The following is a 21,878-nucleotide window of genomic DNA, read 5'->3' as shown; positions in this document are numbered from 1 at the left end:
GTTCGAATCCTGCCTCGGGTATGGATGTGTGTGATGTCCTTAGGTTAGTTATGTTTAAGTAGTTCTAACAAGTAAGTTCTAGGAGACTGATGACCTCAGATGTTAAGTCCTATAGTGCTCAGAGCCATTTGAACCATTTGTTTCAGTGCATATTCATATAACATTGTTCTGTGAAATTATTGCCGCAAAATTTGCTGCGAAATTGTTGCCAAGGTGAGAAATCATCACCAGTGTTAACGTCGTTTCTTTCCAGAGTGAGATTCATATGTAGAAATGTCAGTGTGGCAAACCTGCCTTCACGTAATGCTCGTGGTGTTTCGAAAGTCCGTGCTTCGAATGTTTCTGCGATCGTATCACCCTATCACCCAAAGGATTGCACCAAATCTCATGTAAGAGTTCATATGTCTGAATCTGAGAATTTAAAAGAGATTGTGACCCCTCAACATACCATACGCACTTATATTATATGAAAATGTGACGTTTTTGTGATATCCAGTTGTAATTTCACAATTCATATAAGCCCATCTATGCCTTAATTTGATTAGAAACATTCGTATAGTAACGTTCTATGGGCAATGGTAGATAAATGAAAATAGCCATATCAATATAATCGGGTTTCGAACACGGGACGCCAAATTAAGAAGCGGCAGCGCTAATCACTGAGACACTATCGAGGTCAAGGAACAGCAATCACCTTGGTTTGCGTTATCTACCGTTTTGCATACATCTCGAAAAATAGAGAATTTATCAAATTAGGGTGACGCATGAAGGTTACTGGTTTCTACCGACGACGTCCTTGCAATTCGCGATGGCGTAGACATTAGGCAATTGGAAAGCCATAGTTAATTCCTCCACATTTGGACCGAGCGGTGTAGGGCAGTGGAGCCGGCCTATGTGGCCGAGCGGTTCTAGACACTTCAGTCCGGAACGCAATGCTGCTACGGTCGCAAGTTCGAATCCTGCCTCGGGCATGGATGTGTGTGATGTCCTTAGGTTAGTTAGGTTTAAGTAGTTCTAACAAGTAAGTTCTAGGGGACGGATGACCTCAGATGTAAAGTCCCATAGTGCGCCAGAGACAATCGAACTACTTTTTTTTTTTTTCTTTTTTTTTTTTTTTTTTAGCGCAGTGGTTAACATTCGAGTGGACGACGGTTCAAACACGAATCGGGCCACCTTGGTTTTCAGTGAGTACAGATAATCGCTTGAGGCACATGCCGGGATGGTTCCTTCACCGTAATTCCCTAGTCTGAACACTTCTGCTACGTCTCTAATGATCTAGCTGTCGAAGGAGCGTTGATCACTAATCGCCTTCTCCTCATCCATATTTGGCTATGGTTGAGACTATATTGACCGTTTCTCCTGTGAATGCAGTTATCGATCGATGGAACGAATTATTGGTGTAATAATCCCTTAAAAGAATCTTATTTACTTCAAGGTAAAAAAAAAGCTCTGAAGAAAAAGTCGTAAGACGTTTCGGCGATGGTGTGTTGCATTACTTGACTTAGATGGTTTTCAGAAAATATTGGTCTTTTGTCAGCAGCAGTGAGCCTAAGTCTGTAGAGGAAACGCCTTGGCAGGAGCAGTATGTAAACCCCAGCTCGGCCGTACAGATTTAGGGCTTCTCTGTTAGTCATACCGGATGAGCGCTGACGGGCTCCTGCAACAAGACTACGACCGATTGCCTGCTCTGACTTCCGACGTAGCTGCTGCCTAATGACACTGACGTCAGCGGGACGTCAAACTCAAAACTTTAGTTTCCGAGCTCTTTAGAGTGGATAATCACTAGTTCGATACTCCGCTTCGCTAGCTGCTCTTCCGCGAGTTGCGCGAAACCAGCCGCGAGTTGTAATCGCTGGAGGTGCGACGTGCCACCGCTTCAACGCGCGGGCAGCGCTGCGGCGAGGACGTCGACGGGCCCTCCGCTGGCGCCGCGGCCTGCTGGCCACTGTAAATATTCATCAGATGCCGTCGCCTGCCTGAGGACTTTGCATAACAAGCGCTCCTACTCGGAATGCGGGATTTATGCGCCATTATTAGCGCCCCTGTTTCACATTAGCGGTTCACCTTTTTTTTCGGTCCAGCTTCTCCCACTTATTTATTTCACACGCGGTGCTCTGCGCCGGGCGCAGTAGACGAGCCCACGCGCTCGTACTTATCCCGTGAAATACGCCGCGGCAACTGGTTCTCCACCATGCACCGCAAATTGCGCTGTAGACCTGTTTAAAAAAGTAAATACTTGAGTACTGGGTAGATGAGCTCTTCATCTGCACCTACAGTGGCTTTTGTATTAATTTTCTACGTATCACTCTCAAATTGTTCAAATGGCTCTGGGCACTTTGGGACTTAACATCTGTGGTCATCAGTCCCCTAGAACTTAGAACTACTTAAACCTAACTAACCTAAGGACATCACACAACACCCAGTTATCACGAGGCACAGAAAATCCCTGACCCCGCCGGGAATCGAAACCGGGAATCCGGGCGCGGGAAGCGAGAACGCTACCGCACGACCACCAGCTGCGGACTATCACTCTCAGGTGCAAGGCGGAAACTACTTTTTACAATATCATGAGTTCAATTTTCGTAACATTTATATCCTCCTTTGATGGGAGAGAAGGATTATTACTCTGTTCAAAGTATTGGAGCTGTATGTAGGACGCTTTGTCAAGATGTATTTTTTTTTCTTCAAGCAATAAGAGCCAGTCAGATTTCTGTTGTCTCTCATCTGTCGAACAATCAAGTTGCAATTTCTGTTGCCCTTGAAACTTCCTGGCAGATTAAAACTGTGTGCCGAACCGAGACTCTAACTCTGCAGCTTTGCCTTTCGCGGGCAAGTTCTCTACCAACTGAGCTACCCAAGCACGTCTCACGACCCGTCCTCACAGCTTCAGTTCCGCCAGTCTCCTACCTTCCAAACTTCACAGAAGCTCTTCTACGAACCTTGCAGAACTAACACTCCTCGAAGAACGGATATTGCGGAGACATGGCTTAGCAACAGCCTGGGGGATATCATTCTGCTGCCCTTGTTTGTAGTCTTGGTGCTCCCTACAAATCGAATGGGATATATATCGCACACACCTGAGTATATTTATAGTACTGACCGTACAAGTATATTGTGTGCATTCATTCCATAGATGATGAACTTGAAAATCTCGATATTGCACCAATGAATCGATGTCTATTTCCTGTCTTTCGGACACGCGAATAACTGTCCATTCGTAGCAACGTGCTTCACTTTAGTTCTTCTGTTAGTAGCTTTCAGTATATTACGTCATTTACGCTACGATAGTATCTGTATTAAGATATCGGGTAATAGCCCCCATGGTACTAGAGGGTACTGTAGAGGTAATATCTATAGGGGAAGACAAAAATTGGAATAAACCCAACAAATAGTTGAGGACATTGGATGCAAACGCTTACCTGAGGTGAACAGGTTGGCACATAGAGGAAACAGTGGCGGGTCGTCAATTAGAAGACTGATGACAAAATTTTGTGGGTTGGGTAGTGTGTTATCTGTGTCTTCGACAGCTATTCTGGTTGCTGAAGAAATGATGTTATTTCAGATACTTTATAATGTTCGAATATATATATAGTACATATATTTCGGCTACACAGTTAACTCACACGGAACGTTCGTTCTGTACTAATTATTTGCCTATGCCATGAATACGCAAAAACAAATATACATAATATTTAATGATGGAACGATCACGTGGTACTTTCTTTATTCACTTGTCCCCTCGAGGAACTGACAAGTGTCACTAAAACTTTGCCACGTGGAAGCATACTGAACGTGCTGTGGAATGAACAGCTGAACGCACAACAGTTTAGCGTCATGAATGGACGGAAGATACACAATAACTTTACGATCCATTGTTGAGCTCTATGGCACAAGGGAGTACGCCTGTTATATTAGACGAGCGGAGGTCAAAGGGCTATAGCGGAGCAAACGTATGAACTGTCCTACGAACAGGTAGTATGCAACTGCAGAACAGCGTCAAATTTCAAGTGTAGTACAAAGAAAATTATAAATTTTTCCCTGTTAATTCACTATCGATCTTCGTAACTGCTGCACTCAGCAAATCCGCTCTTCGTAGTCATTTTTTACCCAATGGCCTCTTTTCGCTCAGACCGAATTTACAAACTGTAGTTTACCGTAGTCTTCTTTTTCTTTAGATATTATTATTATTATTATTATTTATTTCTTTATTATTATTATTATTATTATTATTATTATTACATTTTTTTCACAAGTGACCCAACGCTGTAGCATATACACACATATACACATGCCAGCTTACAATCAAAGCCTCAATCACAGTTTCCTTTTTCGTTTCTTTTAAATCAAGTTAATAGTACGCAAATGTCACATTGCCGTAACAAATTCAGTTTCCTTTTTTTGTTACAAATAACAATTTGCAAATGACATAAAAGCGTATTTTTCACTTTTGTTAGCTGTAACTACTTGTGTAACATAAAAGCCTAATAATTCCATTTGTAAACACTTGGCATCTATAAGTTCATTACAGAAGCTGCTAATAGCTCTAATGAAAGACGTTCTTTAAATACATTGCAAGCCGTACACATAAAACTTTATCTCATTAGAGCACAATCTGTTACGACCTTTCTGATCATAAACAAGTGCAGACTGAAGGACAGTCACGCACTTGGTGGGTTGTTATTAGATTTGCCACCCATCCCTATATATCGGGACCGTCACCATGATGGACGTTCTTGTCTCGACATTCCGACAAGACCCAGTTTTGTCCCGATTTTGCAGAATACTGTTACGAGCTTGGTCAAGTATTGAAGTAACGGCATCTGTTAGCGCAATATGTAAATGCAGCCCCAGTAAGTTTTGTTTATGTCAACAAGTTGATGTTGATAAGGTCGTCTCACAGGTGGACTTGCATGCTGCGTATCCTGTATCGACGATGTAAGCACCTTCTCGATCTAGCGTCGTCATTAAAGAAAGCAACACACTTCTCCAGTAGTAAGGAGCTGGAACTATTTAAGCAACTCCGTGCGCAAGAATCATGCAGTTATCATGTGAATAGCGATCTGACAGGACGATCCTTTCCTGAACGCAACTACCAACTGCTAAAATTATGGAAGTGCTTGTTTTCTACTCCCGAACACAATACCACTGTGGAAAGAGTATTTTCACTTATGTCGGCCCAGTGGACAGATGCAAGAAATCGACTGCTGCCAGGGACTGTGGAATCAATCTTACAGTGCCAGTTTAACTATAAACTGGCTTGCATGGAGTTTTATAAATACGTAAAAGGAAAAAAAAGACTTGGTGAAAAAGGTGAAATCTTTCGAAAAATATGATGTACCAACTACTTCTGCCGTAACAAATTCCATGTAATTGTGTTGTAAATGAAAAGTAATTAATTAACGAAATTTTTGTACTTCATTTCAACACCCCCCATCTTAGAGTATACCAACAAGGTCCCAGCTAGGTACGGCAACCAGAGTTATAATAATTGTACCTGATCTTTTCTCTGCCGTTGAAACCGGTTGTTGCTCCAACGCAATACATGAGTTTCATGCGTGAAGCCTTCGGCGTGTGTAAAGAATGCCTTTCATTAAACTCTGCATCTCAGCGTTTTATGTATCTGTATGAGTAACGTAAGTGGACTTCATTTTACTGGGGTTTCGACTTTTGATTGTCACGGGGAGATGACCTAAAATGTCGAAAGTCATTTCGTCTTTAAAGAAATAATATTTTGCTAAACATCAGAAAAGTTTTTCTTATTTAATGTTATATTTTGAACTGTGAGAAAAATTAACTGTAAACACATGGGAATGGACCCTTTCTACTACATCCCATTACACTACAAAAAGTAAAATAAAGTCGCATAGAAATAAACAAGTCTGAATTTTGTTATACTTGTATTATGTAATAAGTTCTAAAAATGTTTAACTTCGACCTGCTGTGTAAATATGGACAATGGATCTACATAGCAGTAAATGCGTTATTTCAGATTAACAAGAAAGAATAAATAATTAAATGTATAATTATCTGACCAGCTTACCTTAGTTGTGATATAAATACTTCTATAACCTCTGTGGTAATATCTTTCGCTAAATAGCCGTCTTGGTCAGTATGACATTTCTATATTTTCATTTATCTGGACTATTTGTCCTGGTCTTATCAGACACCTAAATGGGTTTCTTCCAATTCAAAAAAAAATGGTTCAAATGGCTCTGAGCACTATGGGACTCAACTGCTGTGGTCATCAGTCCCCTAGAACTTAGAACTACTTAAACCTAACTAACCTAAGGACATCACACACATCCATGCCCGAGGCAGGATTCGAACCTGCGACCGTAGCAGTTTCTTCCAATTAGCTGATGCATATATACCTGACTTCGACTAGGTGTAAGTGCATCTAACAAGCCTATTATCGGTTTCCCTGCAGCTAATACAGTGTGTTGTTTCTGTTGATATTAACGGATGACCACTGTTAAAAATAAAGCTTGCTATTGGAGGAATACTTCGTTAATTTAATCGTTTGGAATACCGATATACATACAATTTATTTCGAGACTAAGAGAGGACATAAAAAGTAAAACACATTTTATTATGGCAGCGCAAGTAATTTTTATTGAATGCTGCGCTGCACCTCCAAGTTACACAGATGCATGACTGTTTTTCAGCGTAGCTAGTTACCGAGTCCCTATGACACCGGTCTTATCGTTCTGCCAATCGTTCGAATCTCCGACGATAGAAATCCGCTCCTCGGCCACATAGATATTCGACAATCCTTGTCTGAACGTCCTCAACGTTGGAAAAAATCTGCAGTTTCTGCCAATCAGTTCCTGGATAGTGATCATTTCCTGTATAGTCCGGAGACTGTCAGCTGTGATCGATGTCACTGGGTTTGATTCCCGATCAGCTTCATCCACGTATCTGTTGTCTTGGCCAAATTGTTAACATCATTTGTTACGACCGTATGCGACACTGCTGTTGGTCCACGTACAGCTAGAATTTCACGGTGAAGCTGTCTCGCATTTATACGTTTTGCTAACAAGAATCTTATTAAACGTTGGAGTACTTTTCCAGTTGCTGGGCCATTTGACTCCTTCACTGTGATGCACCTGTTATCCGTACCACAGCACAACTGCGTCTGCAAAAAATCCGGAACGTGCACTGTGTTCTGACAAAGCATCTCTTGTTGCGCTGTAGTCTTAGCGTAGAACGATGTGTGTAACTTACTGCTCGAAATCCCCTCGTACCATATCCATTGGATCACAGAAGGAACAGAGTTTTGGGGTTGATGTCCATTTGCCATGGACATCGTTAGAGAAGGTTGAGAATCGCAGATGAATACGGAGAGAAAAATGGCTTTGTCGAAGGATCGAAGAAGTATTGTCATTCGTCCTCCTGAAAGGGTGTAATGAAACCACTGTAAATTTAAGGAACGATGGTCAGGCACAGATTCAAACTCTTAAATTTCGTGTAAATGGATGGAGCAGCCTGTTCACAGGCCTACAGGAATCCTTTCTCCATGATAACCTTGGCTAGGAAAAAACCGAATTTATCAAAGAATCCTTGCAGTTCAAAAAATGGCTCTGAGGTCATCAGTCCTCTAGAACTTGGAACTACTTAAACCCAACTAACCTAAGAACATCACGCACATCCATGCCCGCGGCAGGATTCGAACCTGCGACCGTAGCGGTCGCGCGATTCCAGACTGTAGCGCCTAGAACCGCTAGGCCACGCCGGCCTGCCAAATCCTTACAGTTTATATGTGTTTTTAATTTACTAAATCAACGATTAGCTGAGTAAAACCCCGCATAAACATCCCGGCATCACTACAGCTATTCAATCCAATATTTCTTGGTACACGAAAAAAAATGCAATCCTTCAAAGCAAGTAGGACACATTCACTGTACGTACATGGGCGATACGTGTCATGCAATTTCAACTTGAATTCATGCTGACTAGCGAAGCTGGCAACGGGAACTCGATACGAGTCGTAATTTCCTTCTCCCTCCACTCGCTGATCATTTCCCCCCCATCTTCCCTCTCTCAACGTTTCCTCCTCGTCATATATCATTTTTATTAAAGTATTCTGTAAAAATCTGAAGTAAGTCGTTCAAGAATATATATATTCGTGACCTATTTACTTCAGATTCTTACAGAATACTGTAATGAACAGGTGGACACACAAAGACGTATATCGTGTGGCGGAAACATTGAGAGAGGGGTGATGGGGGTGATGAACTGAGAGTGGAGGGAGAAGGAAATAAGACACATATATAATAGAACCACGGAACCCTCATGTCTGTCTGTCTACTGACAAAATAGCTTTAACTATGAATATATTGGTTGGCACCACTGATGACAACACATTAAATGTTCTATATATCTACTCAAAATAACATAGCCTGTGTCCTTCTGAGTGTTCACTACAGTATTAAGCAAAACTTTGAAGTATGAAGTAGTCTACTTTTCGAGATTTTTGGTTACAGTGTTTCCTTGTCCTGTGTTACGTGCGTATTTATATACTATATGCATTTTTAAAAAATCAGCCTAGGTCTGTCTGAAAGTTGATTAGGATATAGGTAAAAAATTTGAGGCGGATCGAACAAGAGCTTCTCGAGATTTTTGGTAACAAATGTTCTCCTTTATAGTTGCATATGTTCATTAGAATATAATATAAAGATCCGAAGAAAACGAGTCAAGAACTTTCGAGATTGTTGGTAACAATGTTAACGAAAGACTTGTCCTTACATAGAGCTATACATTTTCATTTCTTTTTCCGTGGATTTATCAGCCCTAAACGGTTTCACTGTACGGCACCGTGGCATTTAAAGCATTCAGCAGCTAATTAAGAGTTCTTCTTGTAAATACAATGCAGCCACCTGATGAACAAAACGTTCGCAAGGGGTAAGGTAAGAAACAATAAGATGTGCTAAAGAAAAAAATTCAATAAGTTAGTTTTTGGTAGTTTTTCTTGCAATATGTAATACAACCACGGAACCCTCATGTCTGTCTATTGACAAAATAGCTTCAACTATGACTATATTAGTTGGCACCAGTGATGACAACACATTAACTTTTATTCTTCCGGTTGATTTTAATTAATAAATTTGGTTGCAGGTCTCTAGAAGTTGTCAACCCTTGTTGTACATATTATGCCGTCCGAGAAGGCCGGCGTTAATGGTTTAGTAAAGAATGGAAGATGAGAAACTTGCTGCTTGACCTTACGGTCACAGTAAGTGGTTAAGCGTCGTACGGAGAGACAGTTTGTGGATATGCCCTGGCGAGTGAGAGACGGCCGCGTAGTGGAGGGAGGCGGAGGAGGGTCTGAGGCCAGCCGTGACGGCGACTTGTTGATGGCGCCCCGCGTACACCACGCCACGCAGCGAGCACCTCCGCCGTATGACTCAACAGCTGCGCGCCCGGGCCCGGGACAAAAGCGCCATCTCACGCTCCGTGGCTTCACCGCTCTCCTTGGTCCGGCCCAAGGTTACAATAACGTGACCCCAGACAGCGCCGCGCCGCCACTCATCAAGTGCCATTGCCGCGGCATTCCTGCTGTTCCGAACCGTCCGCTTCATCACCGCCGCCGCCGTCGATATTCCCCCTAATGACCCACACTACTCGCCTGCGCTTTTTACCCCGTATGCTGTCTGGGTAATTACATTCAGCTGGAGTTGTCCGCTTCACACTTTTTATCGGCCGAACTCGTGACGTTTCGAAAAGACGACAAGCGCTCGTGCGCGCACACGCATTCCGTAACAGGCGCCGGGAAAGATGCGCAACTGCCCTCGCATTACCTTCTTAAAGGAGAAACTACAGAACGCCTACAGTGATAATGACGAAGATCCAGCTGTAATAACGACAGAGTAAGTGATGAGTTGCGGTTAAGTATTCAGATTACTTACGAGATACGTTCAATAATTAATGTAATACTTCTCTTTCTGGGCCAATTTCCCTTGAAAAAAAAATGCGGAATTTGTTGTGGGATATAATGGATTATTTGTGCTTCAGCCCCTATAGTTTCTTGAAGTTCTGATAGGTGGCGGCGCTGTACATAGTCTTCAAAATAGCGTCTGTAAGATGCTTTCTAAGCACAGAGCTGTCATTGAGTTTCTTTTGGCGGAAAACCAGTGCATCGCCGGTGTTCATAGGCGATTGCACAATGTCTAGAGATATCTGGCAGTGAATAAAAGCACGGTGAATCGTTGAGCGAGGCGTCTGACATCACCGCAACGATGTCGCGCATACCTGTCCGACTATGGCGTGTCGGTCGGCAGCACACAGCTGTGACTCCTGAGATACTGAAACCTTCAGACACTGTCATTCAACGATACTGCATTCCCTTGTTATTCTGAATTACGAGGCAAAATTCATTTGGACATACATGCGTGCAAGCAATATCGTATTTATAGAATGAAATTTTCACTCTACAGCGGAGTGTGCGCTGATATGAAACTTCCTGGCAGATTAAAACTGTGTGCCGGACCGAGACTCGAACTCGGGGCGTTTGCCTTTCGCGGGCAAGTGCTCTGTGAAGTTTGGAAGGTAGGAGACGAGGTACTGGCGGAATTAAAGCTGTGAGGACGGGGCGTGAGTCGTGCTTGGGGAGCTCAGTTGGTAGAGCACTTGCCCGCGAAAGTCAAAGGTCCCGAGTTTGAGTCTCGGTCCGACACACAGAATCTGCCAGTAAGTTTAATATCGTATTTATCCACCGAAAACGGGCAAGCGAATTGCATGTAAAATGTCTCGACTTTACGATAGAATGCATAATGGATGTACAAATACAAGTTTTAGAAGCATAGTTGACGACATTTAGAGGTTGCGATCTGGCTGTGAGTAGTGCGTAGATAGCCAAAAATTCAGGCGACAGCTCGCGTTAAACGGGAAATCCGGGTTTGCTCTCCGGTCCGGGACAAATTTTCATTGTCATTCCATTCTAAAGCTGATGGTTGTCCATATTCGCAATTGCGTATACATTTAATGTACTCTCATTCGAGATGATCGAAAGACTACAGTCAAACACCTGCTTGCACAACTGGACGTCCCTGTCGATAGTGCTGAAACACTCGAACACCAGTTGTCGTAGTCAAAAGTGTCTGCCCGCTGGGTTCGTCGCCGCCTAACAGAAGAGCATAGAGAGCAACAAAGAACCATATGTGCCGAAAAGCTTGTGCGCTACGAGATTAATAGCGACCATTTTTTTTTTAGAACGTCGTTACAAATCATCATTGGACTGTTCTTTCTCATCCACCCTACAGCCTGGATGTAGCACCTTCCGACTTCCGTCTGTTTGGCCCACTGATGGAATCACTCCATGGGAAGCAGTACTTGGACAAGAGGGAGGTTACTGATGCAGCAAGACACCTCCGAAGACCAGTATAGAGGTACCATGAGAGCATACAGTCCTCCCAGTAACATGGTGTAGGTCATCGCCTTGAACGGAGATTATGTTGGAAAATAGGGTTTTGTAGCCAGAAGAGTTGAAATAGTATGGTGTATTGGAATCCTGAATAAAACCAACCTGTTTTCACAAAAAAGTGTTACATTACTTATTAAGACCCCTCGTATCCATATGTTATGTAGAGATCCGGAGTTTGATTCCCTATTCGGCGTAGCGTCTTGCAGAGAATGCTAGTAGTAGTTAGAAGGTCCATTAGTAAAAATTAATAATATACCGTAATATTATACACAGCTGAGATAGAAAGGACTACAAAAGTTGATGCTTTCTGGGCGTTTTCGCTTACATGCTTTATGTCAAATATTTAACATATTAACTCATTTGTACAGTGATCAGAATTTTGAAGCTGTTTTACACAAATAAGTTCGATCCTTTAAAGAATCGGGGATTTACTGCTACTTGCTAATAGAATAACGTACGTGCGCTCATAAGTAAGAAAAGGAATCAGCGTAAGTCCTTGGAGTGTCTCTCATACAAAGGCAGTGCTTCGGTCTGTTATACACGTTTTACACCATGACCGAACTTATAATCGACTGACAACTAGTTGCGTGAATGGCGGCCGTCTATCATGTGAAGGGGCTCGCTGTTATGATCGCGTTAGTAGCAACGCGCGGTAATTCAAGGGATCAAGTAATAGGGCCAGTCCTGAACTCGGTACTTGTGGCCTCACTGCGCATGCGGGAGTAGTAGCTGCCTGCTGTGGGCACGTCTGTGCGGAGTCCGTCGTATTGCTTCCTGCTGCACTCACCGTAGTGGTCTGTTTGTGGTTGTTTCGTAAAAATTTTCATTTAAGTTTTTAAATCTTTGTAAAATTCATAAATAATTAATGATAGGCTAATGTGGAATCACGACTTTGGAACTGTTACGCTAATAGCGGTGCGCTGTGTTTTCGTTTATCATTTAAACACCCTGCGACAAGGTCTTGTACGAGTTCGGGCATATTACGCTTGGAGTGCTTCAGTAGACTATAATATTTCTTTAACACTTCCGTTCATCGTGTTAAAAGGGCTTTACAACGCAATGGACAACGTAACGATTAGCCGTTATGCGTACACGATACCGAAAAAGTATTTGTGTTGCTTATGTCGTTTAAGGGTAGATTTAAACACAGCACTGTATTGTTGTTGTTGGGGTCTTCAGTCCTGAGACTGGTTTGATGCAGCTCTCCATGCTACTGTATCCTGTGCAAGCTTCTTCATCTCCCAGTACTTACTGCAACCTACATCCTTCTGAATCTGCTTAGTGTATTCATCTCTTGGTCTCCCTCTACAATTTTTACCCTCCACGCTGCCCTCCAATGCTCTAAATTTCTGATCCCTTGATGCCTCAAAACATGTCCTACCAACCGGTCCCTTCTTTTTGTCAAGTTGTGCCACAAACTCCTCTTCTCCCCAATTCTATTCAATACCTCCTCATTAGTTCTGTGATCTACCCATCTAATCTTCAGCATTCTTCTGTAGCAACACATTTGGAAAGCTTCTATTCTCTTCTTGTCCAAACTATTTATCATCCATGTTTCACTCCATACAAATACTTTCAGAAACGACTTCCTGACACTTAAATCTAAACTCGATGTTAACAAATTTCTCTTCTTCAGAAACGCTTTCCTTCCCATTGCCAGTCTACATTTTATATCCTCTCCACTTCGACCATCATCAGTTATCCTGCTCCCCAAAGAGCAAAACTCCTTTAATACTTCAAGTGTCTCATTTCCTAATCTAATTCCCTCAGCATCACCCGATTTAATTTGACTACATTCCATTATCTTCGTTTCGCTTTTGTTGATGTTCATCTTATATCCTCCTTTCAAGACACTGTCCATTCCATTCAACTGCTCTTCCAAGTCCTTTGCTGTCTCTGACTGAATTACAATGCCATCGGCGAACCTCAAAGCTTTTATTTCTTCTCCATGAATTTTAATACCTACTCCAAATTTTTCTTTTGTTTCTTTTACTGCTTGCTCAATATACAGATTGTATTATGTTTCGCAAATGCAGTCCGTGGTCTCTTGATTGGACAGTGCACTTTTTCACAGGTCTCGTTATTTTCATCACTAGTTGTGACTGCGTGTACGATCTGCTATTAGCACATGTAACGTGATAACGACGGGTGGTCGAAATTAGCAAACAGTGTCAAATACTATATTGTATTTTAACAGCAGGCATCCAAGCGGAGCTATTATTTTCTCACTCGTTTTCCAAGAAGCCGATTTTTTAAGATGTGAGACTAGGTGGAAAGCAGAGGGCCAAATGTGGTAGCCGGGGACGAAGTTCTCATAATTCGTACTTCGAATCAGAATGTTAAAAGGTCTTTGTGGGTAGAACTGTCGTTCAGAGGGTAGCTGCTGCAGCCGGTAGTGCACCTTTGCACCGGGTAAATCCCTGCCCCGACGTTGCCAGTTCCCCGACGTGGAACTGTGAAGCGTCGAGACTGCCACGTATCCTTATAAGCAGGTGTACTCTGCTGACGAATTTTTTTCCGGATGTAATCCACGCGTCTCTTCATTTATCCTGACCCCCAGCTGGCCCACAATACTTCGCACTGTAATAAGAAGCCAAACTTTTCACTTTCTAACTCGTGGTTACAATATTTTTTTTTCCACTTGGATCATTTTCGAGAGATATACCACTAAATCTGATTTCAATTCTTTGCTGTTGTAAAAGAAGGAAAATGCAAGTTGTGTAAATCTTAATAAGTTTAGAATTAGTTTGTTCATCGACTAACCTTAGAAACGAAGACCTTCAGGATGTTACGGTATTCTCGTTTGTTCACGCAGATAACACACACCGCACGCTTAAAAACAGTGTAAACAAAACTATACCCTAGATCTTTTGACATTTGACAGAAAAACGAAGAAATGAATAAGGGACAAAGGGGGAGTGGAGCACGTAATCGTGACTGTAATGAAAACGGAGTTGCGCTGTAACGCAACCAGGGAAATTGTGTGGGAGGCTTGTAAGACATCTGCACCTTTCTCTTACCCTATACTACTGTTATGTCTCTTGGTTATGCCACACACACGTGTTAAGAGTGTATAATTAACTACATTATATACTTTGTTCCACTAACCTTAACATATAGTTGTCATTGTTCTTAGATTTACCATTTTGTCGGGTGGTGCAACAGAAAAATGGCTCATGAAACGTTCTATTTGATAAGGTTGAAACAGTTATCGTGAAAAACAGTGATTATTTTTCCTGCAAGGTAGATTACACTAAATTCAGCACACGCAACAGTCTTCTGTGTGCCACGGTAATTATCTGAACGTTCACACTGAAACTTTATATTTAAGTGCGGTATACAACTACGTTTCCTCCCATCCCTCCCGAGCCGTTAACCTTTTACACATTTCAGTCTCCAACATGTTCCCGAAAACAGCTACCTACGACTAACGATTAACACTACAGTATACGTAGTACGTCCATGCTGTATGAACGCCTGCTAATGACGACCTACTCATATCGACTGCCCACTACTCGCAGCTGAAACAGTGCAACAATAAATATATAATCGCTCGGCAGAATGACATACGTATTTTTGAAGACGTGAGTGTCAACACCGACCAACCATCAGCGTCGATAATAGGTGATCGAGTCTTTGAACAGTAACTACGCAAGATAGTCAGGAAAAGTTTCTAAAATTTGTAATGGTATTGCAGGCAAAGTTGTGGAACTGTTATGAAACGAATTCTGTAGTAATCCGCGTATTAAAATGTTACGCAGCCAATGAGATTGCTGCTAACGTAGAACCTTTTCTCCTCACGGATCACACCTGCGCAGTGATACATGAATGCGGGAGGTATTATAACGAGTGTACAGACCTCTGATTAGTCAGTCTGCAATTGTCTGCACCAGTCTATAGTCAAGTTTCAGTCTGCGCCTAATAATATTATCATATTCCTGTCCATAGCCATGAAGATAAATGAATAGACACTTTGTCAAGTATCAGAGATATGTGCGAATACGATTAACGCACCAAGACCAAACGAACTTCAAATTGTCAGTTGTAGAGAGCATCCAGAATCAAGTTACATAATGTTTATGCTTTTTATTATTTTAATAAATGTGTGTGAAAATTAATCAAGTTCTGTTTACAGTTGGTCACCGTCAATCTGCTACTCTAAGCGTGCAAGTGGCATTTCTATCGTCTGACCTAACGGCAGAAGATAAACACGCCACTATAAGACCACGAGACATATTGTTGACACTTGCCTATTTCGTTAGAGCGACAAGTCAAATAATCTGATGATGGTTTGTGGACCGAAGGTCTTACAGTACGCACACCACAATGAGAAAAACAAAACATCATTTGCTCATATTGTGCATATTACAGACATTACACTTCATTACAGTATCGATTAAATCATACACTAATTATAGAAGTTCAACGATGGGATGTTGAACAAAATAGAAAGCTAAATGAATCAACAAAAGGTACGTAGTGCCTAAGCTATGGTGTTTGAGGGTGAATCAAGCAGGTTACTTGCTTGCAGTGCATATGAAACAGTTGTTGTTGATGATGATGATTACTGGAATAGGAGATACCTATGTAACCCATCCGTCCAATCGAAAATACCGCGGACGTTCTGTACACGACATAAAAAAAAATTCTATGTTTCCACAGAGATCCCCAGCAATAAAACAGGATGTTTCCGGTGCAATGGACTAGATATATGTTACCAGCAGCGTAAGTGCTTGTGTAACCCGAGTGACGTGCATTTGTTCCGCACGTGGAGCTCGCGGCATTGGCTCCTGCCTCGGGCTTCGGAGCAGGTGTCCAGCGGCTGGGGCGTGCAGGCAAGCCGATGGCAGATTAATGAGGCCGCAGCTGATCCTCCGCCGTCTGCTCTGTTTGATGTTTCGCGCGCATTGTACAAACGCAGCGGCGCCGTCGCTTCCAATCACGGTCCCTCTCCGACCGAACCCTCCCGATCCCCTTTCGCAAACCTCCTGGCCGCCTCGCACAAACGGGGCTTCGGCCGTACGCTGCGCAGCCCGCAGCGATTTTTAGGGCTTAATCGATACCCACGCCAGCTGGTTCCACTCTAACAGATTGTTGTCGCGTTTGTAAGCGATTATCGCCGCAGAGGCACTGCAGTGGCAAAAATCTGCTTTTAGATCCCCCGCATCTTGTAAACACAGTAGAACTACCTCGGTGTAATGCTGTTTTTTTCTCTTTTTTTCAGAATCTGTGTTGGCTCGCAGGATATTGTATGGGATGTTACGGCACGTTCGTACACAACGTACCAGTTGCGATTGCTCACAATATTGCAGAAGACTGGTAAACTATTTGAACAGATCTGGGATCTATGTAAGTCGGTGGTAAGACGGAGTAATCTCATCATTAGCAACCATATTTAAGTAGATGTGCTATCTCATATGTGTCCACTAGTATTTCATAAATAATTTGTGCCATACTTTCACGGATTATATTGTATATTATAGTGTATACTGGCGCGCTAACTCGGTAAATGGCGGTTTTTTCTGTTTTGATTTTACGATGAAATAATGTTAATATCATTTGAAGCTTTTTAAGTGAACTCTGCAGTTATTCAGGGTGAGTCATGAAGGACATTACAACTTTCGAGTGGTACAGATTTTTATTGAGATAACTTACAGAAGCGGCAGATGTGTCATTTTGCAGCGAAAAACCTGGAGTTTGATTCACATAGTGCATCGTGCATCAGTGCCTCATTCCGCCACCGGGAGTGCCAGCGTAGTGGACAGTTAAAATGGCTGCTTTCACTGAAAAAACTGTTCGGCGTAAATTTCGCACCGAATAAGATAAAGAACTTTCAAGCAGGCCTACAAATTATTCTTGGCAAAAGAACTTTGTTGAGACAGGTCGTTCACTGCGACATTATAAATCACTAGGTCGTACTCGCTTTGATGATTATTTTAAACAAGTTAAGGAGAGCATTTCCCGCAGTGAACAAAAATCAACGCGACGTGCGTCAGGAGAGACCAGCATCCCACAAATAACTGTTCGGCAAGTACTGCGTAGACGTTTATGCTTGAAACCATACAGATTCCTCGATAATCGCTTCCCAGGTCGGTGGACTCACCGTGAAGGGCCAATCGCATGGCCACCTCGCTTCGCAGACTTGATACCGCTGGATTTCTTTCTCTAGGGTTTCATCGAGGACCGTGTGTACGTTCCTCCCTTACCATTAGCTGACCTGAAAAGTCGAATCTACGCTGTCGTTGCACAAGTTACGCCCGATTTGCTGCAACAACTGTGAGAAGAAATTTATTACCGGTGGTATCTTTGTCGCATCACAAATAGTGGTCACATAGTACCAAAATGACATGTGAAACTTTCATGCAAAACTTTACGTTTTTTTCTACAAAATGATACATCCACCGATTCTGTAAGCTATCTCAATAAATTTCTATATCATTCCTAATTTGTAAAGTCCTTTGTAATTCACCCTGTATAATGCTTGGATTAATACTACATAATTTATTTGTGAATTTATTTCACCTTGCAAGATTAGCTTCTCTTAGATCTAACCAGACATCCTTGAAGAGTTAAAATTACATTACGCATATTATATGAGCACCACATAATAATAATAATAATAATAATAATAATAATAATAATAATAATAATAATAATAATAATAAATAATAATAATAGACTATTTCAACAAACTTCTCAACTGCGAAAGTCCTACAGAGGATATTCACTACGAGACGTCTACAGCAAATCCTGACGCTAAACCGCCAACCATCAACGAAATAGTAGAAATTATCAAGACACTGAAGAACAATAGAGCCCCAGGAGAAGATGGAATTACTGTAGAACCATGGAAACTAAATGATGAAAGATTAACAGGAAAAATTCACAAAATCATATTAAACATTTGGGAAACAGAACAGATCCCTTCTGAATGGAAATGCGCACTCATCCATCCACTCCACAAAAAAGGGGACAAAACTGAACCAAATAATTACAGGGGTATCTCACTCGTACCGGTCACATATAAAATCCTATCAAAAGTTCTCATGAATAGATTAGAAGAACAAGCTGACCCACAAATAGGAGAATACCAGGCTGGTTTTCGCAAGGAAAGATCATGCATAGAGCAGATCTGGAATCTGAAAATGATTCTCCAGATGAGAAACACCCGAAACACAGTGGTTACTTTTGTAGATTTTAAAAAGGCCTACGACTCTATAGACAGAGTAGCGCTCTGCAAGACGCTGGAAGAATTCAGCATTGACAGAAAGACAAGAGCAATCATTCGGGAAACATTAACTGACACTGTCTCCAAGCTTAAATTTATTGGGGATATCCATTTGAAATCCAAACTGGAGTGCGACAGGGTGACGGACTTTCACCATTACTCTTTAACATCATTCTTGAAAAAATTATGAGGACATGGCAAAATAAGTCAAAGGAATCCAAATTGGCGTTAGAAAAGATAATAGATTCAATGTGAAGTGTTTAGCTTTTGCGGATGATCTTGCAATCCTCACAAATAATAGAAAAGAAGCCACTAACGCCATAAAGAAGTTACACGAAATTGCACAAAGAACTGGCCTGCAAATCTTATATGAGAAAACCCAGTACAAAGAAAGAGTGCCACAAGACAAATTGCCTATTGTGACAACCCATGGGAAAATCGTACAAGTACATTTTAAGTACCTGGGAGAAATCATCCAGCCATCAGGGATCAACCTAAAGGCCAATGAGGAAAGAATAAAAAAACTACAGAAAGCATATAAACTCACGTGGAACTATTATAACAGAAAGTCCATATCCATTAACGCAAAATTGAGGCGCTACAACACTGTCGTACTTCCGGAGACACTGTATGCATCTGAAACAACACAAATAGAGAAAAAAGAAAGGAAAATTCTCACGAAAATTTTTGGCCCGATACAAGAGCAAGGAATCTGGAAGAAGATACCAACATTAGAGTTACATAAATACACAGACAAGATTACGGATACAATAAGGAAAAGAATAATGCAGTTCTACGGACAAATCCACAGGATGAATGAAAACAGAATTTCAAAGCGAACTCGTAAAGTCATCAACTCAGGCAGGGGAAAAACAAAATGGATAGAAGAAGTTGAAGAGGACCTCAGACAAGCACACATAACAGTAAACGATGCAGAAAATAGAACTGAATTCAGGAACATCATAAAAAAACATAAATTTGACACCACAACACAGGAGAGACCAGGATACAAATGGACAGCGGAGCGAAAGAAACAACACAGTGAACACATGAAGAAAATTTGTGCTCAGAAAAAACATAAACAATCATCATAAAGGAATTAAAGTTCAAACGCTCTCTTACATGGGAATAATCGAAAATAATAATAATAATAACAGGTGTGTTATTGAATAAGTGAAATTTAGGATATGTCAGTCTTATTAACATTGTGTTGAGAAATTTCTTCATTAAATTCTTACCGACTGTGAGTAATGCCACCAAACTGAAATCTATCGAACAACGCTGAAGGAATCAAATGTGGAGACGTTGAATGCTCATAAGAAGAGCGATAATGACAGGGTAAGATCAACAGATAAGATAGGAGGAGGAAAGGAATATATAGCGAGGAGAAAGGCGTAAATGATGTTGACACATTATAGACATACTGGTTCACGCCACAAGAGAAACAGCTGGGATATGCTGAGAGGGAAGCTTCCTACACCAATGCTGACAGATAAAGCTTTAATTGTCTCTCGGCTACAGAGTGGTTTCGGATAAGTTGAAGCTAAGTGGGTAGTTTGTTCCAGAGTAGTAGGATTCAAATGGCAGAGAACATGCATGTAGATTTAGTGATATATAGAGGTACAACAAAGCTATTTTCGCATAAATCCTAGGCAAAAGTCCTAAACGCGTGACTGAAGCCTGTCGGCATAATGCAGTTGAATCCCTTTCGGGCAGCGTTTACATGGTAACGGAAGTGGAATTGTGCGTAACAGCTGCCTAGGCCCTAACATTTACCGCATCTTCGGATTTTTTGGGCTAGATCCTAAACTTTACCGCATTTTCACATTTTTTGGGGGGCTCAATATTACATTTCGAACACCGGTTGCCTTTATACAACTGTACTCCTCTTTACAAGAGCTGACGAATACCATTAGTTAAAATGCAGCGTTTCATCGAAAAAGGCTGTTTCTCCTCAAAATCTCCGGAGATGAAAAACATATACAGGTAAGTACTTTTCTCTTTGCGGATTGCGCCATGTTGGATACCACGTTTCGGTATCTTGAATAGATTATGAACTATTAGTTTCATGTTGTGTTAGACGCTAGTAGAAACCACCGATTTCAGATTTAGTTACGCGGCGACGTGGCATCGCGGTTAAAGAACTTACGAACTTCGAGAGGAACGGGGTTCACAGTCTTGTGAAGCTTTCTTCCATTTAGTTTAGGTTGCCCGCGGGTGTTCCTAAATTGTTTCCGGCGACTGTTGCTAGTGCTGCTTTGGGCAGGCCAAGACTGATTTCCGTCCCCATCTTTCTTCAGTCCGAAGTCGTCTTTCTTCTCGTCTTAATGTCTACGAGACTATAAACTCCAACCCTCTTTTTTTTTAACAAACATAGCTTTAGTAAACAGTGCTTACAAAGTCCGTTGTTTCATTGAGCGAATGCACGATGCACCCAACGCGCTGATGTAAATTCTTTTTCCCTTTCAAAAACTGTCGGACGTACGAGAAATCTTCCGAATTAAAAAAATACTGAAAAAACGCCACGCTGACGCTTAAGACCCAAATGACCTTAAAAATAGCAAATTTGGGGGAAAAAGTCTTACTTGTAACATTCACTAACGACACACTTACACGGTCCACTGTGAGCAACTTAGACTCCTCCTTTCAAATGAATCTGGAGAAAACTAAGTGTCTTTATGACTCAGTACGCACCCTGAGCTCCTTTTGTTACTCTTACGTGGAATGTCAGATACGTAGAATAAAGTTATATTCAGTGTACAACATATACCGTTCCACGAAATTAATTTATTTCCTTTTTATGAGAATGTTACCATTATCTTCCAGAGTTTTCTACTTTAATTTATCCACCAACAATCTTAAAAAATGCATTAGAATTACTATCAGTATCCCTTAATGCCTATCACAAACATTTCAGTATTACTCTACAACCAATCATAAGAGTTTTGCTGTTTGTCTTTTGTGTATATTTTAATATATCCACTACACTTTCACAGAATTGCACCAATAAGTGGCGTTTTCTGATCACACTCAAACAGCATGCGTGACAGGGATATCAATTCAAAAAACGTCTATTTAAAAAATAGTGAATACGTTTTCGAACAAAGTCGTTTTTTTTTAAGTGACCAGATCGAGTAGCACAGCCACGAAATACTACAAATGTTTTAGTTCGCTTAATTGCTACTGGCATTTTAGTTTTTCGTATCCGTCTATCGCAAGTGCTAATACTTGAGT

The 21,878-nt window shown here is 41.5% G+C and overlaps 1 protein-coding gene across 1 annotated transcript in view; it reads left to right on the top strand.

Moving 5' to 3' along the window:
- Positions 1-21,878, top strand: part of LOC126336062 (uncharacterized) — a 143,987-nt gene that overhangs the window by 29,152 nt on the left and 92,957 nt on the right. The window contains exon 2 of the mRNA XM_049999541.1: positions 16,641-16,765. Coding sequence (XP_049855498.1) covers positions 16,641-16,765 — 125 coding nt within the window. The remainder of the gene's footprint in view (positions 1-16,640; positions 16,766-21,878) is intronic.

Source organism: Schistocerca gregaria, chromosome 2 (genome assembly GCF_023897955.1).
Source record: "Schistocerca gregaria isolate iqSchGreg1 chromosome 2, iqSchGreg1.2, whole genome shotgun sequence".
Lineage (NCBI taxonomy): Eukaryota > Metazoa > Arthropoda > Insecta > Orthoptera > Acrididae > Schistocerca > Schistocerca gregaria.
The sequence above is the reverse complement of the archived record's forward strand: the minus strand, read 5'-3'. Positions and strand labels throughout refer to the sequence as shown.